At 37.0% G+C, this 19,718-nt stretch overlaps 1 protein-coding gene across 17 annotated transcripts in view; it reads left to right on the plus strand.

Moving 5' to 3' along the window:
- The window catches only part of gab1 (GRB2-associated binding protein 1), a 165,140-nt gene extending 145,693 nt beyond the window's left edge, over nt 1-19,447 (plus strand). For 10 of the 17 annotated variants that reach the window (XM_065295743.2, XM_065295742.1, XM_065295744.2 and 7 more), the window contains 5 exons: nt 5,701-5,784; nt 10,770-10,863; nt 11,328-11,445; nt 17,175-17,303; nt 17,575-19,447. In XM_065295743.2, coding sequence (XP_065151815.1) covers nt 5,701-5,784; nt 10,770-10,863; nt 11,328-11,445; nt 17,175-17,303; nt 17,575-17,733 — 584 coding nt within the window. In that variant the 3' untranslated portion in view covers nt 17,734-19,447. The other 7 variants (XM_065295753.1, XM_065295740.1, XM_065295746.1 and 4 more) reach the window with 5 other exon arrangements.
- The last annotated feature ends 271 nt before the right edge of the window (nt 19,448-19,718 follow it).

Consider the following 19,718-nt stretch of genomic DNA (forward strand, 5'->3'; position numbering starts at 1 on the left):
ACTCTTTCTGTTGCTTTTGCTGTTTAATCGTTAACATGTGACCTCATAAATGAAAGCGGCTATTGTTCGACAGGCTCAGAGCCCTGGGTATGAGGGAGCCTGTCTGCACTGTTAGCCTGGAGCGGTCACCTCTGTCCCCATTGTGCTTTAGTGAAAGACCCCTTTGATGGCCGGACCTGCGAGGGGAATTTCAATCTGGTCTGAAAGAAAGCGGGATACACTGAAGTCGCACAAGCGGGCAGAAACAGCAGCAGCCACAGCATTATTGATCTAAACGTTAATGGCCGCAGCCCAGCACTCATCTGAAACCATTTTGTATCTTCAGTTACATGTTATTGTTTGTACAGACAATGTCCATGCCCAGGAAATGCACTACATGGCCAGAAGTATGTGGACACCCCTTGTTATCAACGCGTGGGGCTGTTTCAGCTACATCCTTTACTGAAAGGTGTTTAATATCACACATCTATGCAGTTTCTTTACACAAGAAGAATGGGAAATAAAGTTTCTTATTCAGTGTAATAATGCCCCCGTGTACAGTCAAATAGATTGGAGTCCGACTAGAGTCTGAAAGAACTCTCAAAGCCCTGACCTGAAACCCACTAAACATTATTGTAGTAAATTGCTGACCTCTTTTGCGATAGAATTGGCACAAATCCCCACAGATGTTCCAAGATCATGGAAAACCACAGACAAGTGGAAGCTGTAATAGCAACAAAAGGACAACCAACTTCTTATAGAGGGATATCTTAACAGAAATGCAATATAATTTGCATAACTACATTCTAAGTGTTGTTTAAAGACCTTACATAATAAACTGTATTGTTTTTATATACATACACCGCGTGTCTCCTTACATGGTAGTCGCTGTCATGTTTCTACAGTAGCTCTACAGATAAATTGTTCTTCAGAGCGCGTTTTGTTGCAACGCTGTCTCATGACTTTTGTCTGTTGCAACGACATGTTTGTCCTGTGGCAGTTACCATATGCTTTTTAAAATTGAGGAGTGAGCTGTTGGTTGCAATTCGCAATCTTACCCCTAGATGCTGCTAAAATTTACACACAACTTTTAAGGGAATAATTTACTCCAAATTGAAACTTCTTTCATTATTTACTCATTCGATCTCAGGTTAACCTCATCTGTTGTAAACAGTCACAAGATTATCTATAGCTTTTTACTAGAGATATTTGTTCTTTGTTTTGATTGTATGTGAGAGGTCAAAGGTCACGCTCACGTCAGAACTCTTGTATATGGAGTATAGGACTGGGTAAAAAATATTTATTCTCTGATTTTAATAAATCTTTAATTTAACAAAACAATGTCAATTTGGGAAATCCCTGATTTGATTCTTAATGTGCGTGCTGTACTTCAGAAGCTGGATTGATGATAAGGTGTGCACGATGGCCCATGTCATAACCACCATGGTGGTGAAATACGATCCTTGGTGGTGTGCACAAATGACAAATACAAAGTACAGTCTCCCCAACGAGATGTCTTCGAATTTGTGTGAATGCAAATGGCCAGCAGTCAGTTAGTACAGTATTTGCAAGGGGATGCAGCTGATATCAGTGATGACCTGCTGGCTTGGGGGCGGAACAAGATACTCTCTCTTGTTCACGGTTGTGAAAAAGTATAAATATGCGCTACCAGATTACATCATCATAAGCACACGTTTTTGGTGCAACTGGAAACATTATAACCCCAATAAGGTTCCTCACTTGAACCATGTTTCGTTTTATGGATGAAAGGGCTACAATAAAAACACACAAATGCGCCGATCATGTGGGTGCTCCGTGGCCAACCACATATGCTCAATTAATTATAATTAAATACGCTGATTGGTTGCTCCCACGAGTTACAATATCTACATTCCTTTGAATTCACATTTCACGTCTAAAACCACGGAAGCACCCACCGACAGCAAAAAGAAATTGGCACCTATGAATGCACATTTGTTATGAAACGAATATCTAATCTTCATTTACATTTTTATTAGGGCTTTCAAAATTAACACGTTAATAACACAATAACACAAATTCATTTTAACACCACCAATTTTATCAACGTGCGATTAACGCAATACGCAATTTCTGTTCATCTGACCTTTGTTTCGCCCATAGTTGGATAAATTGAGATGCAGCCTTAGACAGTAAATCTGAGTATATATAAGAACATTAAGCTCTCGTCCAGCATACCCAATGCTTCACATGGTTGTTGAACTTTTAAAATGATCTTTATTTGTACTATTTGAACATCTAAAATAATCTTTATTTTATTGAGAGGTGTACCTTCCTAATTGCTTAACTAATACACAAAGGATGATTGTCCATCCACTTGCACATCTAACATTTTGGTTTCGATTTTAAAACATGCAGGAATTAGAAAATAGAGTGCAGGACTTGCTTGATGTTAAAATAATTATTAAGAGAGATAAAGTTTGGGACCTGATTAATGTTAAAAGAGTATTTAAGACTCAAAAACAATCTTCCTCACGCTGACTGACACATCTAAAGCACGTTCACACAGATGCGCAGAATTACAGTTTAAAAATATCTGTTTTGACAAGAATTCATTCAGATATAATCTGTTTTGTCTTAAGTGAATGTTTGGTTAACTGTTGAGGTACAGTTATATTAGATCCTTGCATTATACAGTATATGCATACTGATATGCATTATATAAAAGCCTATATGCATCAATGCACGCGTGTGCACACACACTCACACACACATTCTACACTAACTGCACCACTGTGGTGAATTGGTGTATTACCATTGTGGTGGTAAAAATTAAGCAAAAAAATCTCAGTGTGTTCACATGCTGTTTGAGAAGATTTTTGTCTGTTATGTGAATGAAAACATTTGATAAGTAAACGCATGTGTAATAGTATATTGGATCCGTGCATTACATGCAGGTCTTAAAGGGATATTTCACCAAAAAATGAAAATGCTGTCATCATTTACTCGCATGTTGTTACATACCTATTAGGGCTGAACGATTTGACCCAAAATCAAAACCTCGGTTAATTTAACATTTGACATCGGTTACGATTAATGAACGATTATTATTATTTTTTGCATCATAGTTCGCTGGCAAGGTTTGTATTTTAAATATGCTGGGATAAGGTGGGATATATTTTTCTATTGAAAGGGCATTTGTTGTTATCTTATTCATACAACCCACATGACTAATTCTAGCCATAAGATACATACATATAAGTTATATCCAGATAATGAGATGAGTGGCAAGGTAATACACACGGTATCCTTTACACGTTTCTTGTCTTCTATTTAGGGAACTGCTATATAAGACCTTTACTCTCATCTATAATGTTTCTGGTGTTAATGTAGACTAGAAGTTCTCCCGTTCTCTCTCTCTCTAATTTCTGCCATGTCTGATTAAACCTGCTTGCCCGTGTCTTCTTGCGGTTCTGAGGTATGTGTTGACTTTACCCAGGCTGCGTAGACTCATCGGTAGATTCAACTGAGCGCAAGGTGACATAAACTTTTACGCGTCATTCAAATTTGCGGTAAAAACCCGATCGCGAATTTCGTTGTTTTATCACGGGGGCCCGCACATGTGTGACTACTTCGTTTTTTTTTTTTTTTTGGCACTAGGTGATCTGCTCAGTTAACACAGTGTTTAAGTTCTCCTCCATGTGTCTCTATGCTACTGACTGGATGGGGCGGAGCCACGTAACCTCACACGCGGTAGTATGTTTTATAGGGAAAGTATTAACAGGATTAAAAACCGTAAATAACCGACATGATAAAATAGGGTCGGTTAACGTTTCAGAATTTCGGTTTCGGTTATTTTTCAATTAATCGTGCAGCCCTAATACCTATATAAATAATGACAGAATAAAAAAAAATTGGTGAACTATCCCTTTAAAGTGACCGCACACCCAATGAATTCCTACAAAACTAAAGTTTAAATGAAATATTGATAACTAATCAAGATTGGATTAAATTGGAATTTATTTGAAACAACATATAAAACGAATCAAATTGGTTGCAACACCAGCCCTATAGTATAAATAAATGAGTTCCTTCAAATTCACTGTATTTCGCAACCACTTTTCTTTAACCATGGGCCAAGCACAATACTAACTGTTCACTCATTGCTTTTTATTACCAGAGTTTTGTTGATCGAGTTTGTGCTTTCTGGTGGTCCACAAGCTGCAGGGTGTTGTATTTGTGGTGTATGTGTGCAAGCTTCTGCTGATAATAATGAGATTCGAATGGCTTAGGCGGTGTTTTATTTGCAGTTGTTGGGTACTTTGCATCTTAGTTTGTCTACAGTCTGTCTTCTCTTAGTATATTTTTAGTGGCTTTCTTCATACTAGTTTACAAATTTTGGTCTTTGTTCTCTCTGGTTTCTCTCTTTCTGACTGTACACCTGTCCTTCAAATTTTTAAAAGTAATTTGTAATAATTTGCTGTTATGTACAGGGTCTGTATTGTTTAGTTTTGTGCTGTCATCGGTGTTGATGTGGTGTATTTTTCTGTTGTGACTACATCGGTAAAACCGCAGAAGTCGTCTGTTGAATTTTTTTTATATATCTGACTTCAATGAACCCTGCTGTCTGGCTGATCCACATGCTGGCGTGTTGTCAGTTGGTGTGAATGCTGTACTCACCCACGTTTGTCTGTTTAACCCTGTGCATGTCTCGCCCGTCCATCTTTGTGGGGAAACCTGGTTGTTGCATGACTTAAATGCATGAAGAGTTGTTGCCATGGCAGCAGCCCAACACAAATCTGTTAAGCGACAAAAAGACGAAAGTGATGGAGGCACTGATCTATATAAATGACTGGATTGCGCATGACGTCACACTAGTGAAGCCACTGCGCCGCCATGTTGGTATACCCAAACGTTCTATTAAATCAATGGACGTTATCAGTTTAAAATGATAAAACATCACTTTACTCGTCTTCGTTTTTATATGTGAAGTTACCCTGTACATTATTACAACACAAACGTCCAAAGCATGTCAATAGTTATTAACTGGAAGTTGTGCATTTTGCGTCTAATTATACATTCATCTTTATTACAGTATCAAATCAGCAGACAGACTGCAGCATATTTAGTATTAATGACAATAAATGTGCTCATTCTGAAATCTAAATAAATAATCATGCTTTGTACCGTATGTGCATGCAATAATTTGCTAGTTTTGTAATTATGTTATCTAAACTTACCTAAACTTTTTTAGAGAAATAACGCTGACCGTCACAGTGTAGCTGAATGTCAAAAAAACTTTATTTATACCCGTGTCATTAACAAATGCAACAGACACACTCACCTTAACGTTTTTTAATAAATCCATTATCCTGCCCGATTAAAACATAAACATTGCAAATAACACCAGAATTAACAAATAATTAACGTAAACATGTCCTAAAAATTAACCTTGTTTAACTGATACGCTGAAAAGCGGGTACATTTTGATCATGATTTTGAATGGAAGTCAATGACGCCCTCTGCCGGGTATACCAAGATGGCGGCTCGAACTCTGCGCTGGCTTCACCTCACGCAGTTACGTCAAGCGTTCTATGCACAATCCAGTCATTTATATAGATCAGTGGATGGAGGTGGATGTGAGTTTTCTACATTGCATGGGTGTGAGCTTTAGAGGAACAGAAAGACTCAAATTCTTTCAAAGAAGCCAAGTAACAAATGAGTTTTTTCTCACCAATTCAGGTCAGAGCCCTAAAATAAACAGAGCAGTCGGTCTTGAGCGAACCGACTCCCAAACCATAGGTGAATTCTCAAGACGTCGTAAGGGTACGTACCTCAAACAATTGCTACTTTTATTGTTTAACTCATGAGGTTAAATCTTCTGGAATTTTCAACAATCTCTTTTTGTGAATAAAACAGTGTGTACAGAACAGCCACTTTTATGTCTAACACAAGGGCACTTTGCATCAATACCTGCTGTGTGTGAATTCATAGTGTTATTCGTGTGTTATATTGTCTGTGTTGTGTGCACAGATTTCCGTCTATGTGAAGGTACATGGATTTGTTTAATGAATGGGTTGGTCAGCAGGTCAGGAAATAGGGTCTGTGATAATTGTTAGCACTGGTAAAGCTTATGTTTGTTGTGGAGTGTATCTCTTCTATGAACTTTTGCTTACCTTGCAAGGGAGTGTGCATAGTTTGCAAGTGCACTTTTTGATCAAAGGACAATGTAAAGGTGCTTAAGTATTTTTTGTTTCATGCAGACACATGCAAGGTGCCTTGGTTTGTGTTTGGCAGGCTGATCAGTCTTACAGGCTCAATAAGATTTGCATGAAGTGTTTGGGCCTTATTAGCCTTTCGGGCAAAAAAGGGGCACTTAAGTACTTGGTGTACACACACACACACACACACACACACACACACACACACACACACACACACACACACACACACACACACACACATCAAACACACACACACACAAATATATCCCAAACCCAAAGTTTAGGAAATTGACATAAACTAGATTTACCTACATTTTTATTGTTTAATATTTTGAATGCACTTCATATTTGATTTTAGAGAATAAACTTTATATAGAGAGTGAGGATATGCCATTTCACATAAAGCTTCAAAGAAAGGAAAGGAAACAAGGATGCACAAATACGAATTGAGAAACATCCCAAGAACTTAGTGAAAGCCCTTCCTGTAATGGGCAAGTTTCCTTGGTATCAATACAAGAGTGGTCATGGTTTATTTACTGACACCTATTGGTCTGGCTGCATTAACTTTTTGTTCTTGTTTACCAAGAGGTCATAGTTTAGCTGGTTGTCAAGCCTTGATAAATATGCAATAGAACCCATTACAAAAATGCTAATGGATTTAATACAATGGTAATACAAAGGTTTCCATTATAATACCATTATGAACCGTGTGTGTGTGTGTGTGTGTGTGTGTGTGTGTGTGTGTGTGTGTGTGTGTGTGTGTGTGTGTGTGTGTGTGTGTGTGTGTGTGTGTGTGTCAGTCGAGACACCATGATAATGCTGCCAAAGATGTCTGACGAGTATAAATAGACCAACCAAAACGCATGCAAGATCCATCCCCTGAGTGAGTCTGTAGAACTGCAAAACAAAGATGGTCATGTGAACCTGAAATGGTAGATGAGACCTGTCTGAGGCTTGTGTTTGGAGTAAAACTATAGATTTGTGATAACTCCCTCAAGCCATAGCGGAGAACCGGGGCGAAAGAAACGCGGGACAAAGTGCAAAGATTACAGTTGCATTCCTACAACTATGACAGCAACTTTAGCACGATGGGCATAAATACATGGAAATGTATTTCAAATACAAATACAAAATACTGTGTGGAAAAATGTATTTAAATACAAATACAGTATTTTGTATTTTAAAAATACACAAAATACATGTGAAATTGGTGATTCAGTGCAAGTATCCCTATTATGCTGAAATCTATCTGGGTCCATTTCTGAATGCCAAAAAGCATTTAGATGTGTGCAACTGCTTAGAAACTTTCGTTTTATTTTACATACCTCATTGTTTGAGTTATCTTTGTTATGACAACTTGACATAAACCAATACAACACAACTTGTTATAAATCATAAACAATAATTATCAAACTTAAGAAACTACCTAGCTTTGTGGATTACATTAAACTGTGATTTAAATGTCATTAACTCTTTCCCCGCCATTGACGAGATATCTCGTCAATTAAGAGAAAACGCTTCCCCGCCAATGACGAGATTTTCCGTCTTTCCGCAATACCGCTATTGCCCTTCAGCAACTTTTTAAAACCGGAAGTATTGCCCTATGGCAAGCTGCTGCGTGTCCGTGTCTGTTTTAAAGATCGCTCTGAATCGGATCTCTATGAAAAGTCTGTCACAAAAATGGAATTATCTCTGCTTTTTGCTCAAAATATGGTGTTTTTGCAAAAACCTACCCATCTTCAAAAGCTGATTGCAAAAGAACCACTAAAGGTAGGATGAAACGGGGTTTTTTTGTTTGAAAGCAGAGGGTCTGTTCTTTCATTTGGTATTTTGTATGTTTATATATTTAAAGAAGAACATTTTCTGGAAGGCATTAAACTTTGGTGAAAATCATGAAAAACGCTGGCGCTGGCTGGCAACTTTTTTTTAAAACACTGGCGGTGAAAGAGTTAAGTGTTACTACTATGGCAAATATTATTAATACCCTCTCAAATAAACATTATGAACTGAAGAATATTCATGATGCTGTTATAAAACTATTTTACAGAGTATTAACACTTAATGACATTTTAATGACATATTAAATTTGTATCACTGGTAAAAAGTGGTCAGTTATGTTGTCTTGGTAATGTCAAGTTGTCATAACAAAGACATCTCAAACAATGTCATCTTTGCAATAAAAATGACATAATTGAACAAATGACACTTAATGACAGTAGTCATAAACGTTCATAAAATCTCTTTTATATTCATGACACGTCTCATGTCAGCCTTATGAACACCCATTCAAGTAAAGTGATGTTTTATAAAAACATCATAAAAACTTTTTCATGTGTCGTCAAAATGACCCACAACCTAATCAGTTTATATTTGAAGAAATCCACGTATTTACAAATTTCTCACAAGACGAGTGTTTGACAAATTATTTGGCAAACTACTTCCTCTGATCGCTGCTTTTTGATGGTTTTGAGAACAATTACTCACGAGTCACCCTCTGTCATTTACAGAATTATACAACTATTGCATGTCAAGCATAAAAGTCTTGTAGGTTTACTGAGGAGCCCGCAGGTTCACGCCGTAGAGTAGAGCCATGCGAATTGCAAAAGTGTAAACCAGGCTTCAACTGCACAAAGCTAAAAAGAAACCAGCAACTGTGTGCTGATTCCACCACTTGCCGCGTCATGTGTGAAAGGGCCTTTATAGTAAAACACCACCGTTTTTCAATATTTTACTATGTTGTTACCTCAACTTAGATGAATGAATACATACCCATCTTTTTTCAATATGTGGACTTCATCTTTGCACAGCGTGTCATGAATGTGTTAGCATTTAGCCTAGTCCCATTTATTCCTTAGGATCTAAACAGGGAAGAATTTAGAAGCCACCAAACACTTACATGTTTTCCCTATTTAAAGACTGTTACATGAGTAGTTACACGAGTAAGTATGGTGGCACAAAATAAAACGTGGTGATTTTTAAGTGGATAAAAATGAGAACTATATTGTATGGCAGAAGAGCACTTAGTTTGCAGCACTTCGACCTCTGGCGCAGTAACATCATCAGTCCTGTGAAGATGTTACTGTGCGCTGAGGTCAAAATGCTGCAAACTAAGGGCTCTTCCTCCATGCATTGGAAAAAGATAGTTATAGTATGTATTAATTTGTCTAAGTTGAGGTAAGAGCAAAGTAAAATATAAAAAAATGGTGGCTTTCCTTTAAGTCAAACATGTAGGCCTGTTTGTCAGCGTTTCACACTCTCTCAGTCATGCATTTAACTGCCTGCCAATGTGCAAGTGTGAATTAGAATTTTCTTTCGCGACAGTTATAATAACACAAATCACATCACACCCAATAACGCAATCGCCCTTCCTTTTTTCCCACTCCAACATTTCAATTATTGCCCACTAAAAGCTGCACAGATATAGCTATTTGCTTACCTGAACTCTGGTGTCTGGTCTGAACTATTTGATGCATGAAAACAGCACCCCGACTGGTTGACTGGCTCAAAGTATTTTGAGTATTTTAAAAATACAAAAATACTCATCTTAAATGTATTTAAATACAAATTACATTTCATTTTTTTCAAAGGCTTTAAAATACAAAATACTATTTTGTATTTCAAATACGTATTTTAAATACATATATTTGAAATACTGCCCATCCCTGCCCTTGACAGAGCTGAAGTTTGACTTTTTCAAAATAAGAGTAAATCTGGTTTAAATGTCAGGAGTTCCAGTCATAAAAATTGTACTTTCGCCCCGTTCTCCCCTATTACATGGCCAGAAAGTTCAGTTATGCCTTGAAATACATTACCAGTCTGTGCTCTCTTTCCTCACACACTGGCACCAGCTGGTCAGTGTTTCAGCCAGTTACAGCTACTTCTTGTAAGCCAGATTGGGCGCTTCTCAGCTCAGCAGTTTCGGGCCAGCTGCGAGTACTGAATTAGATGCTGTTAATATAGGGGGTTTGGAAAAGATATGTGTGTGTGTGTGTGTGTGTGTGTGTGTGTGTGTGTGTGTGTGTGTGTGTGTGTGTGTGTGTGTGTGTGTGTGTGTGTGTGTGTGTGCGTGTGTGTGTGTGTGTGTGTGTGTGTGTGTGTGTATGTTTGGGATATCACTCAGTTTTGCACTTCATTGATTGAGTAGTGGCCCTCCTTTTTTGTTGTTTAGCTTTAAAAGTAATATCAGTTAATCTGATGCTGTGTTTTATTCAAGTATATTCTTGTGTGTGTGTGCGTGCGTGTGCGTGTGTGTGTCTGTATATGTATCTTTGGCTGCCAGTCAGTAGAAATGATAAATAGTGTCATCTACTGGCCAAATAATGAATGTCAACTGCAAATGGAATTTCCCAATTATTTTATATTCCTTCACAGTGAGTTTTTTTCTGCTGTTTATTTTTAAATGTATCATAAAGTGTTATAGTGTTAGAGAGTAATTCCATCAATTGGTGTTTCTAACTTTAAATGATAAATGAATGTAAACTATTTTGTTTAATTTCCTATGAAATATGTAATGTACTGACGATATGTTATTAACACATTATTAACACATCCTGAAAAATTTTCATTAAACTGATGCCTCTCTTACAGGTAAGCCAGCCCCTTTGGAGATAAAGACTGTGTCTGAGTGGGAGGAGCTTACAGCACCAGTCCGTTCACCCGTAACCAGGTCCTTTACCAGGGAGTAAGTGTCAACCGAAACAGATCACCATTTAGGCATGGTTCTGCATGGCCTCCATCTAAGACTGTACAGGCTAAATAACTAATCATTCATGCATTTCTGTAGTTTTGTCCTAACATCCCATAATATACAAATGGTAGTGAAAATAGTAAAAAAGAAGGCATGAACTGTGATCACGCAAAATTTGACTGTCATCAATACCTAACAATAGTAATACTTTTAGTGATGGAATTAAAATAATGCTTTAAATTGTATTCCTTAGTAATCAGTCAATATGCTGTGAAGTTTTAAAGTGTTTGTGAGCGAGGTGTGTTTTTTAATCTAATACGCACTATCAGCCTCACAATCATCTGAGGAGGTCCAGCTCAGACCATGTTCTATTCCAGACAGCGAGTTTGTGATCATGTTTTTTGTGTGTGTGTTTGTGTGTTTATGAGCGACAGTGTAAATGTTGTCCTGCTGCTCAGCCCCTCTAGGTTTCCCATGCCTCCCAGACCGCCCTCGGGGCATAGCACTGCTTCCAGCACCGACTCCGAGGACTGTGATGAGAATTATGTTACCATGCACACTAATGCAGATGAACCAGTATGTAAAACCAACACCACAGCTACTGTTCCACTCAAATAATATCCTAATTTTGCAGTCAGGATTGGAAGCAGACGATTTTTCACCGAATGTTTTATTTATGGTGTACATAATCTGATAAAAAAATGGACCCAACTGTCACTGGTGCAGTACCCTTTTAAAAGGTCCTAATATGTACCATTTTGGTACAGATATACATTCGGTACCAATATGTGCTATTTGAAAGGGGACTATTTTGTGACGATTTTTTTTTATCTGACAGTGTATATATTTGAGATGTAAGGTACTATATTTGTATTTTGTGTATATGTATTTATATACAACACAAGGTAGTGTTTGCAACTTCTTCAGCCCACTCTGAATGTTTTTTTAAAAAGTGTTTAGAATGTTCCTATTCAAAAAACAATGAAAGTGATATCATGAATAAAGGGAAGATATGGCCAATCAGAATCCACCAGTAACCAAATTATATTTACAAATGAAGTTGAAGTTATAAATGATTTATAATAATTAATCTTAATTCAAACTTATTATTTAGTTTTAATTAAATAACCCACCACGAAGTGGTGGGTGGCGCAGTGGATAAGACACCTTTGGTGTGTGAGAGCCCTGGGTTCGAATCCACTGTGACACACTATTGTGTCTCTGAGCAAGACACTTAACCCCTAATTGATCTAGAGGCATGCAACCTGACATATCCACCTGTTTCTCGAACGGGAAAGTAAGTGATGTGATGTAATTCCTCTCCGGTCCGAGACGTCCGTTTTAATTGCCAGCCGGTAGAGGAGCGTACTGGGAGCATGCATAAAACATGATATAAACAGTTAATATTTACTACACCTGCCATGTATGAACCAGTGTGAGGATAAAATTAAGTGGCTTGATATATGAAGATATATTTAATCATTTCGTGTTGTTGATTGGAGGTGACAATGAGCAAATATAAAAGCACAGAGACATACCAGTATCTTTACAATGGGAAAGTCATTCAAGTGTTTGTACATGGAATTTACCAACACTTCGTGTTTTTAACTTTTCAGGGGGTGGTTTAAAATGTCACAACTGTCCCTCTGGTGTGAGCTTTTTTTAAACTGCAATTTATAATGGACTTGTTTATTGCGACACGTCGAGCTTCACGCGGTCCGACACAGTCAGCCTTATCATTCAACACATTGCAAGTTATTTGAACAAACCATAATAAAGATTAGATTAACTTTATTAATCCCCAAAGGGAAATTCACATGCCACAGCAAGCTCAACACACACAATAATAAATAGTATAAAAATACAAAAAAATAAAATTTCAAAACAATTACAACAGTTTGTACACAATGACCTGAGCAACTACATAATACCACACATTGGTTTAGTTTCAAGCATAAGGTACACATTCCACATCAATTACACCATCAATTTACTAACAATTATCTTGTGTAGCACTGGTTATAAAATCTAATGGCTGTTGGTAAAAAAGACCTTCTGTAACGTTCCTTATAACACCTTGGTTGAATTAATCTTGTACTAAAAGAACTCTCGCAAGCATGCACTAATTCGTGAAAAGGATGGCATTCATGATTCATCATGTTAATCAGTTTGCCAGTCATTCTAACCTGGGCTATGTCATCTATAGTGGGAAACACACACCCTACAACAGAACCTGCTTTCTTAATTAGCTTATTAAGTTGGTTTTTCTCCCTCTCCAACAGTCCTCCTCCCCAGCAGGTGACACCATACAAAATCACAGATGATACAACAGAGTCGTAGAAAGTCTTCAACAATGCTTGACACACACCAAATGATCTCAGTCTCCTTAATAAGTGAATACGACTCTGACCTTTTTTATAGATTTGTGTTGTGTTGTCAGACCAGTCAAGCTTATTGTTCAGATATATACCCAAGTACTTATACGATGTGACAATCTCAATATCCGACTCGTATAAATTCACTGGCATAGCATGATACGAATGTCTGCCAAAATCAACCACCAATTCCTTGGTCTTACTAACATTTAGCCTAAGAAAGTTAATATCACACCAATCCACAAAGTTCTTTAGAAGTTCCCTGTATTCACTCTCATCATTATCTTTTATACAACCCACAATAACAGAATCATCAGAGAATTTTTGAAGATGGCAATTCTTTGAATTATATTGAAAATCAGATGTATAAAAAGTAAATAAAAATGGTGCCAAAACCGTACCTTGAGGTACACCAGTGCTAGATGTAACTACTTGAGACACACAGTTGTTCTCCCTTACATACTGTGGTCTATTTAAAAGATAGTCAGTTAGCCAGCTAACCATACTGTGGTGTAATCCGGCATTTTCTAACTTATTTCTAAGTAAAGCAGGTTGAATAGTGTTGAAAGCACTAGAGAAGTCAAAAAATGTAATTCTGACAATATTACCAGAGGTCTCTAAATGACTTAAAGATTTGTTTAAAAGATAGATAATTGCATCATCAACACCAACGGCAGTTTTATAAGCAAATTGCAATTTATCATCAAAAGCACACAATAGCTGCTTAATGTAATTTAAAACCAGTCTCTCAAATACCTTCATTAACTGGGCCGTTAGGGCTATTGGCCTGTAATGTGCAAATTCAGTAGGGTTAGTTTTCTTGGGAACTGGTACAATACATGATGTTTTCCATAAGACAGGTATCCTTTCCAAATGCAGACTTAAATTAAAAATATAGTGAGTCACCCAACAAAGTTGATCAGCACAAACTTTAAGAACTCTAGGACTTATACCGTCAGGGCCTGCAGATTTCCTCATTTTAATTCTCTTTAAACCACTTCTTACTTGTTCCATAGGTATAGTAAACAAAGGAACAGCCTCACTTGTGATAGAAAGTGGTGAATTTGACCCTGAGGAGAGGTCTAAACAAGAGCTTCCCCTCAGACCATCCGATGAGGAAGATTTTGGGCCAACACCATCAAATCTATTAAAATATATATTCATTTCATCTATCCACATTTGTCCACCAAAGGTAGTAGATCCATGTACTCTATTTCCATGTCCAGACATCATGTTTAGATCACTCCATACCCCTCTCACATTATTTTGTTGGAGTTTTTGTTCCATTTTTGACCTATAACATTCCTTTCCCTCCTTAATTTTAACCTTTAATAATTTCTGGACCCGCTTCAGTTCCTCTCTGTCACCAGTTAAAAAGGCCCTCTTTTTTTCATTTAGTAATGACTTTATCACCGGGGTAACCCATGGTTTATTGTTTGAGTAACATTTTACCTTTTTGGTGGGTACTGTGTTATCAACACAAAAATTTATGTATTCTGTGACACAGTCCGTTAAACTATCAATGTCCTCTTCATGCGATTTACATAAAAGCTCCCAATCCGTAGTTTCAAAACAGTCCATTAATGCCTCATAAACTGATTCGGACCACACTTTGACTGTTCTTATTGTTGGCGGCTGCTTCCTCACAGCCGGAACATACACAGATCTGATAGAAACAATATTATGGTCCGATCGAGGAAACATATTAAACTACTCCATGTATTGAGTATTGTTTTCGTTTTATGAAAATATTATTACATTGCTTCTTACGCAGGTGGAGACATGAGCTTATGAAATTATTTGCTTACTTTTTAAAGTATTTGCTTTTTGATTTAAAACATAACAAAAGTACGCGCATTACACATTACAAACTATTATAAACATTAACTAAGCAGATTATGTCGTATATAGTCTTTACTGTAATCGCATTTTTGTAATAATATATATAGGAGCAGAATAAATAAATCCGCTAAATCAGCATATTTTTATCAGCATAATATTAGTTGTTTTAAAACAATTATTGTATTTATTGTTTACTGGTAGTTTCTATGAAAGGTTTTGGATGGATTGGTAAATACAGATCATGATTGCATGTGCGCCACACATTCAGCTCTTGTGCATTGGGTTAAAACAAATGTTTTGTAGAGGTTTACTGCGTTTGTATTAGCTATTATTGCAACCCCAAGTCTTTTTGGATTTCATAATAAACATTAAACAGCCAGTCAAAACGGCTCACCGGAAGTCATAAACCGGAAAGCTCAAAGATGGCGTCGCTCGCATTTACGTGAAGAAACAGGTGGATATAGCAATTGTAAGTCGCTTTGGATAAAAGCGTCAGCTAAATGAATGAATAAATAAATAAATAAAATAATATTTAATTAAGTTACCAAGTTCTTAAATGAATAAAGCGTATTTATTAAAAAAAGCACAATGTTTTTATCAATATTGTTTAATTAGCCTAATATTAACAATAATGTAAATTGTGGTAAATATAGATCACAGATCCCAAACCAGATCTGTGTCACTTATTGGAGGAATTACAGGATAGGTTTACAAATTTATAAAATTCCAGATGTCCAATATAGGTAGAGGACAGCATTATGTGGCAACCGGAATAGAAGGACCCCCTCGCTGCTTTTCCTTTCTTCACTTTTCATTTTTCTTCAGGTTTTTCTTATTTTTTTCTGCTGTGTTATCCATTTCTTTCTCTGGCTTTTTGGTTTGATCTAAAAATGAAGAGCCGCTTTTGCTGTTCCATTTTTGTATTTGAAGTGCATTTCTTTTTTCTGTTAATAGGCCATTTTTATAATAAAGGTTCTAATGCATGGTTTGTTTTGTTTTCTAACAGAAATATCCATCACAGCAAGTGTTTATGTTCTTAACCAAACTAACCGTTACTTTTTTGCACTTCGTTGGTCCTTGCATTTTGTTGTTGTGTGTCTTTTCGTCTGGCTGCTTTTATTTGTTCTCATTTTTATTCTGCACTTTTCATTTCTAGACTTTCTTCTTTGCCATCTGTTTCCTTTTCCTCTTTGATTGTTTCTTCCATGTACCTCCATTCTGTAGAGAGGAGTCCTTCTACTGTACAGTTCCCATCACCCCTATAAAGCGAGAAGTGTCAGGTCTAGACCAGCTGGAGGAGGTGAGCAGGGTTGATGTGTGTTTTTGCACACCTGAGCTGGGATATTAAGCAAACCAACAAAGGACACATTTCTTCCTCATTTTGATTTGTTTTTGGTGTAAACTTGTTCATTCAAGTTCAGCATGATTGGGCCCTGTTTTGACTAAATAATTCAGAGTTTTTGTACATAGATGACTCCTCAAGATATGCTTAGGGCGGATTGTTTAGCCCAAAGCTAATAAATGTCCTAGATATGCCTAATGGTATTGCTGTATTGCATTTTATTAGCAGTGTCACTCCTAAAAATGTTGTTTGTATTGAAGTAGTCTTGCAGAATGCGAAGGCTTTGGTGTATTTTTTAATTATCATGGAGGTCAGCTAGCAGCAATTCTAGAGTTTGTATTTATATTTGCAGAGAAATAAGTTGTTTATAAGCCATATTTTTTCCTTTATGCATTATTACAATCTCAGATTGTAGCATTTCTGAGAGCTTGGTATGGTTTCTCTTTGAAAGGATGCACAATTACTGTATCGATTGAATCATTATCATGAATGTTATGGAAATGACCATGTTCAGCTGATAGATAGACTACAGTTTTTACTGATAGATATCGAAACATAGGCTACAATCTTTTCGTCTGTTTACTTACATCATTTACCATAGTATCAGCATAGATTAATATATCAATAGAATAAATATTTTAGTTACTAATTCTGACTGCAGTTCTGTCTTATTGTTTATTGTCTTATTGCTTATTGTTAACATAGATGGGCTAAAAGTTTGTTATGTTCATGCTTTGGTATCTCAGAACATGAAGCTAGGTGCTCCAATGAATGCTGATGGAGGTGGGAGTCCCATGGTAAAGCCCAAAGGAGACAAACAGGTGGAGTACCTGGACCTCGACTTGGACCCTGGGAAGTGTACTCCTCCTCGCAAGGTAGGGCACAACAGAACAATTGAGGTATTAGGAACAGTTAATGGTGCTTTTTCTATATCTTGCATGTTAATTGGGGGCATAATGCATGTCTGTATGAGGGTTTTTAGGCATAACCCACTGTGTTCACATCAATAAATAGGTCTAATAATTTCACACACTTTGTCCCATTACATAAGCAATAGGAGCTGCTTGTCAGTAATGACATTTTTTATTATTAACTTGGTACTACCCCTCTATATTGACTTCTGTTTTCCACATGTCCACGTTGCAGAAGAAGAGTAACGGAACTGGCATTTCAGCATCAGATGAGCGAGTTGACTATGTGGTGGTGGATCAGCAGCGGACACAAGCCCTCAAAAGCACACGTGAAGCGTGGAGTGACGGACGGCAGTCGACAGAGACGGACGCCCCCAGCAAAGGGACTAAATGACACCCATCTTTTTCCTCCTTCGAGCTTGATCGGGACTCGCGGTAGGCTGAGAAACAGAGAACGCTGCAGGCAGTCCGAACCTCCAGCCGCCTCCTTTTCGACCTCCATGTTGATTTTTAGATACAGCTGTGTAAAAGCACCTAGGGCACAGCTCCCAGATCAGCTAGTTTACACTGCTTCCTGCTAGATGACAGCACCCATGGCATGGGAGAGCTGATCTGAGGGAACCTCAAATATAAGCTGACAGACTTGAGCGGGACAGACTGTAATGTGCACACAGGGGTTGAAGAACTTGCAGTCTTTCTGGCTAAAAGCCCAATGAAATAACACAGCAGCATTATTCTTACTATAAGCATACACACTGCCGCGCCCCTCACTCAGGTCTGGATTTTGGACTTCTTTTCCCCATTTGTGGTATCAAAGCTCACTATTTCACATGCTTGAGGTGCATCATGTCTGTTAACTTTGCTAAAATTTGACTAACTAGAACAACTGAGAAGTTTTTCTTCAATTTTACCTTCACAAAACTGCCACATTAAGTTTTTCAGAATGCTTTTGGGAGCCATTCTTTTTGTAAAGTTCCATGATAATCTGAAATCTGTTTACAGTCAGGTTTCATTTTACCATTCGTTTTATTTTTTGGGGCTATAAGTGTAATTCATTAGTGCAATCAAAAGGTTTTGAATTGCTTAAGCAGCAAATCTTATACAGTATAAGAGTTTGTTTATAAATGAATTCATTTACATTTGAGACAGCAGACAGACTGTATAGTGTTATGTACATTAATTAAAGTGTCCTTTATTTGTATGTAATATCTGGCATGTTAAGACTAATGTGTGGATTCTGCAGGATAGAAGTCTTACACGGTCTGAGATGGTATCAGAAATGTTATTGGTGGAATCAGGAACTGTGATCGTTTTAAACAGAGAACTTCAGTTTTTTTTGTGTGACATTTTTGTTTGTTTTATATGTATTTTTTTTCTTTAAAGTAAGGTATCAATTTACAGAAGCGGCAAGGTCAGGTACTCACTGTAAGGTTTAACACAGATTTCATTTTATTTTATTTTGCAACTATAGATAATGTCTTTAGTATTGCAGTTCACATGTTCTCATACAGTAGAAACCTTTGGTAATTGCTTATGATGCAAGATATTATCGGCTTTGTGCTGTATAAGATGCCTTCATCAAGATGGCGAAAAAGCCGGACAAGTAGTTTCAGGAATTTTAATCGACTGCATTTCTGTGACTGATGTATCAATGCATTTTATTGCCACTTTGATAATTTATTTCAGATGGAGTTCCTCAACTTTTGGAAACTAATTGCCTTACCATTGTAACTTTTTTATATGTTGTAAATATGATCCGTTCAGTGATTTACAGCTCATGTCACAATACATTTATTCAGAATACATCCAAGTAGAACTTTACTGTGTGTGTGGGGGCAAAAATAGCTCTACTAACTACCTTTCTTAAGCCAAGACGACACTGTTGATGTGTTGCAACACCACTTTTGGCTTCAGCTGCATATACCTATACAGGCTTTTTAAGCATGTCTTTTTTTATTTAAAGCTGTGCCTATATTGTTTCAATTCTACTTAAAACTTTTTTTTCTTTTCGAGTCCTTAGACCCTGATGCTTTTTATCTTTTTTAACGAATCAAAAAGAATTGTACATTTTACAATAAACTCAATAAAAATTAAACTTGAGGAGATTACTTATTTTTAAGTATTTTTAAGCTGCGTTTTAAATTTATTTAAATGGGTTTACGCAGGTATACGGGAATACCCACTTCTAAATTCTAAACATTGATTAAATGCCACGAAAATCTGACTATGAAGTGCTATAATTGGGTCCCATTGCTTTTATCAACCTAGAAAATGTGACTAAGATCAACCCAGTGACTTAGTTTTGGTAAACCATTCTCCACAAGCATGTGAAAAAATAGGTAATTGAAATATGGCTCCCCTGGTGATGTCAGAAGGGGA

The sequence above is a fragment of the Paramisgurnus dabryanus genome, chromosome 4, assembly GCF_030506205.2.
Source record: "Paramisgurnus dabryanus chromosome 4, PD_genome_1.1, whole genome shotgun sequence".
Lineage (NCBI taxonomy): Eukaryota > Metazoa > Chordata > Actinopteri > Cypriniformes > Cobitidae > Paramisgurnus > Paramisgurnus dabryanus.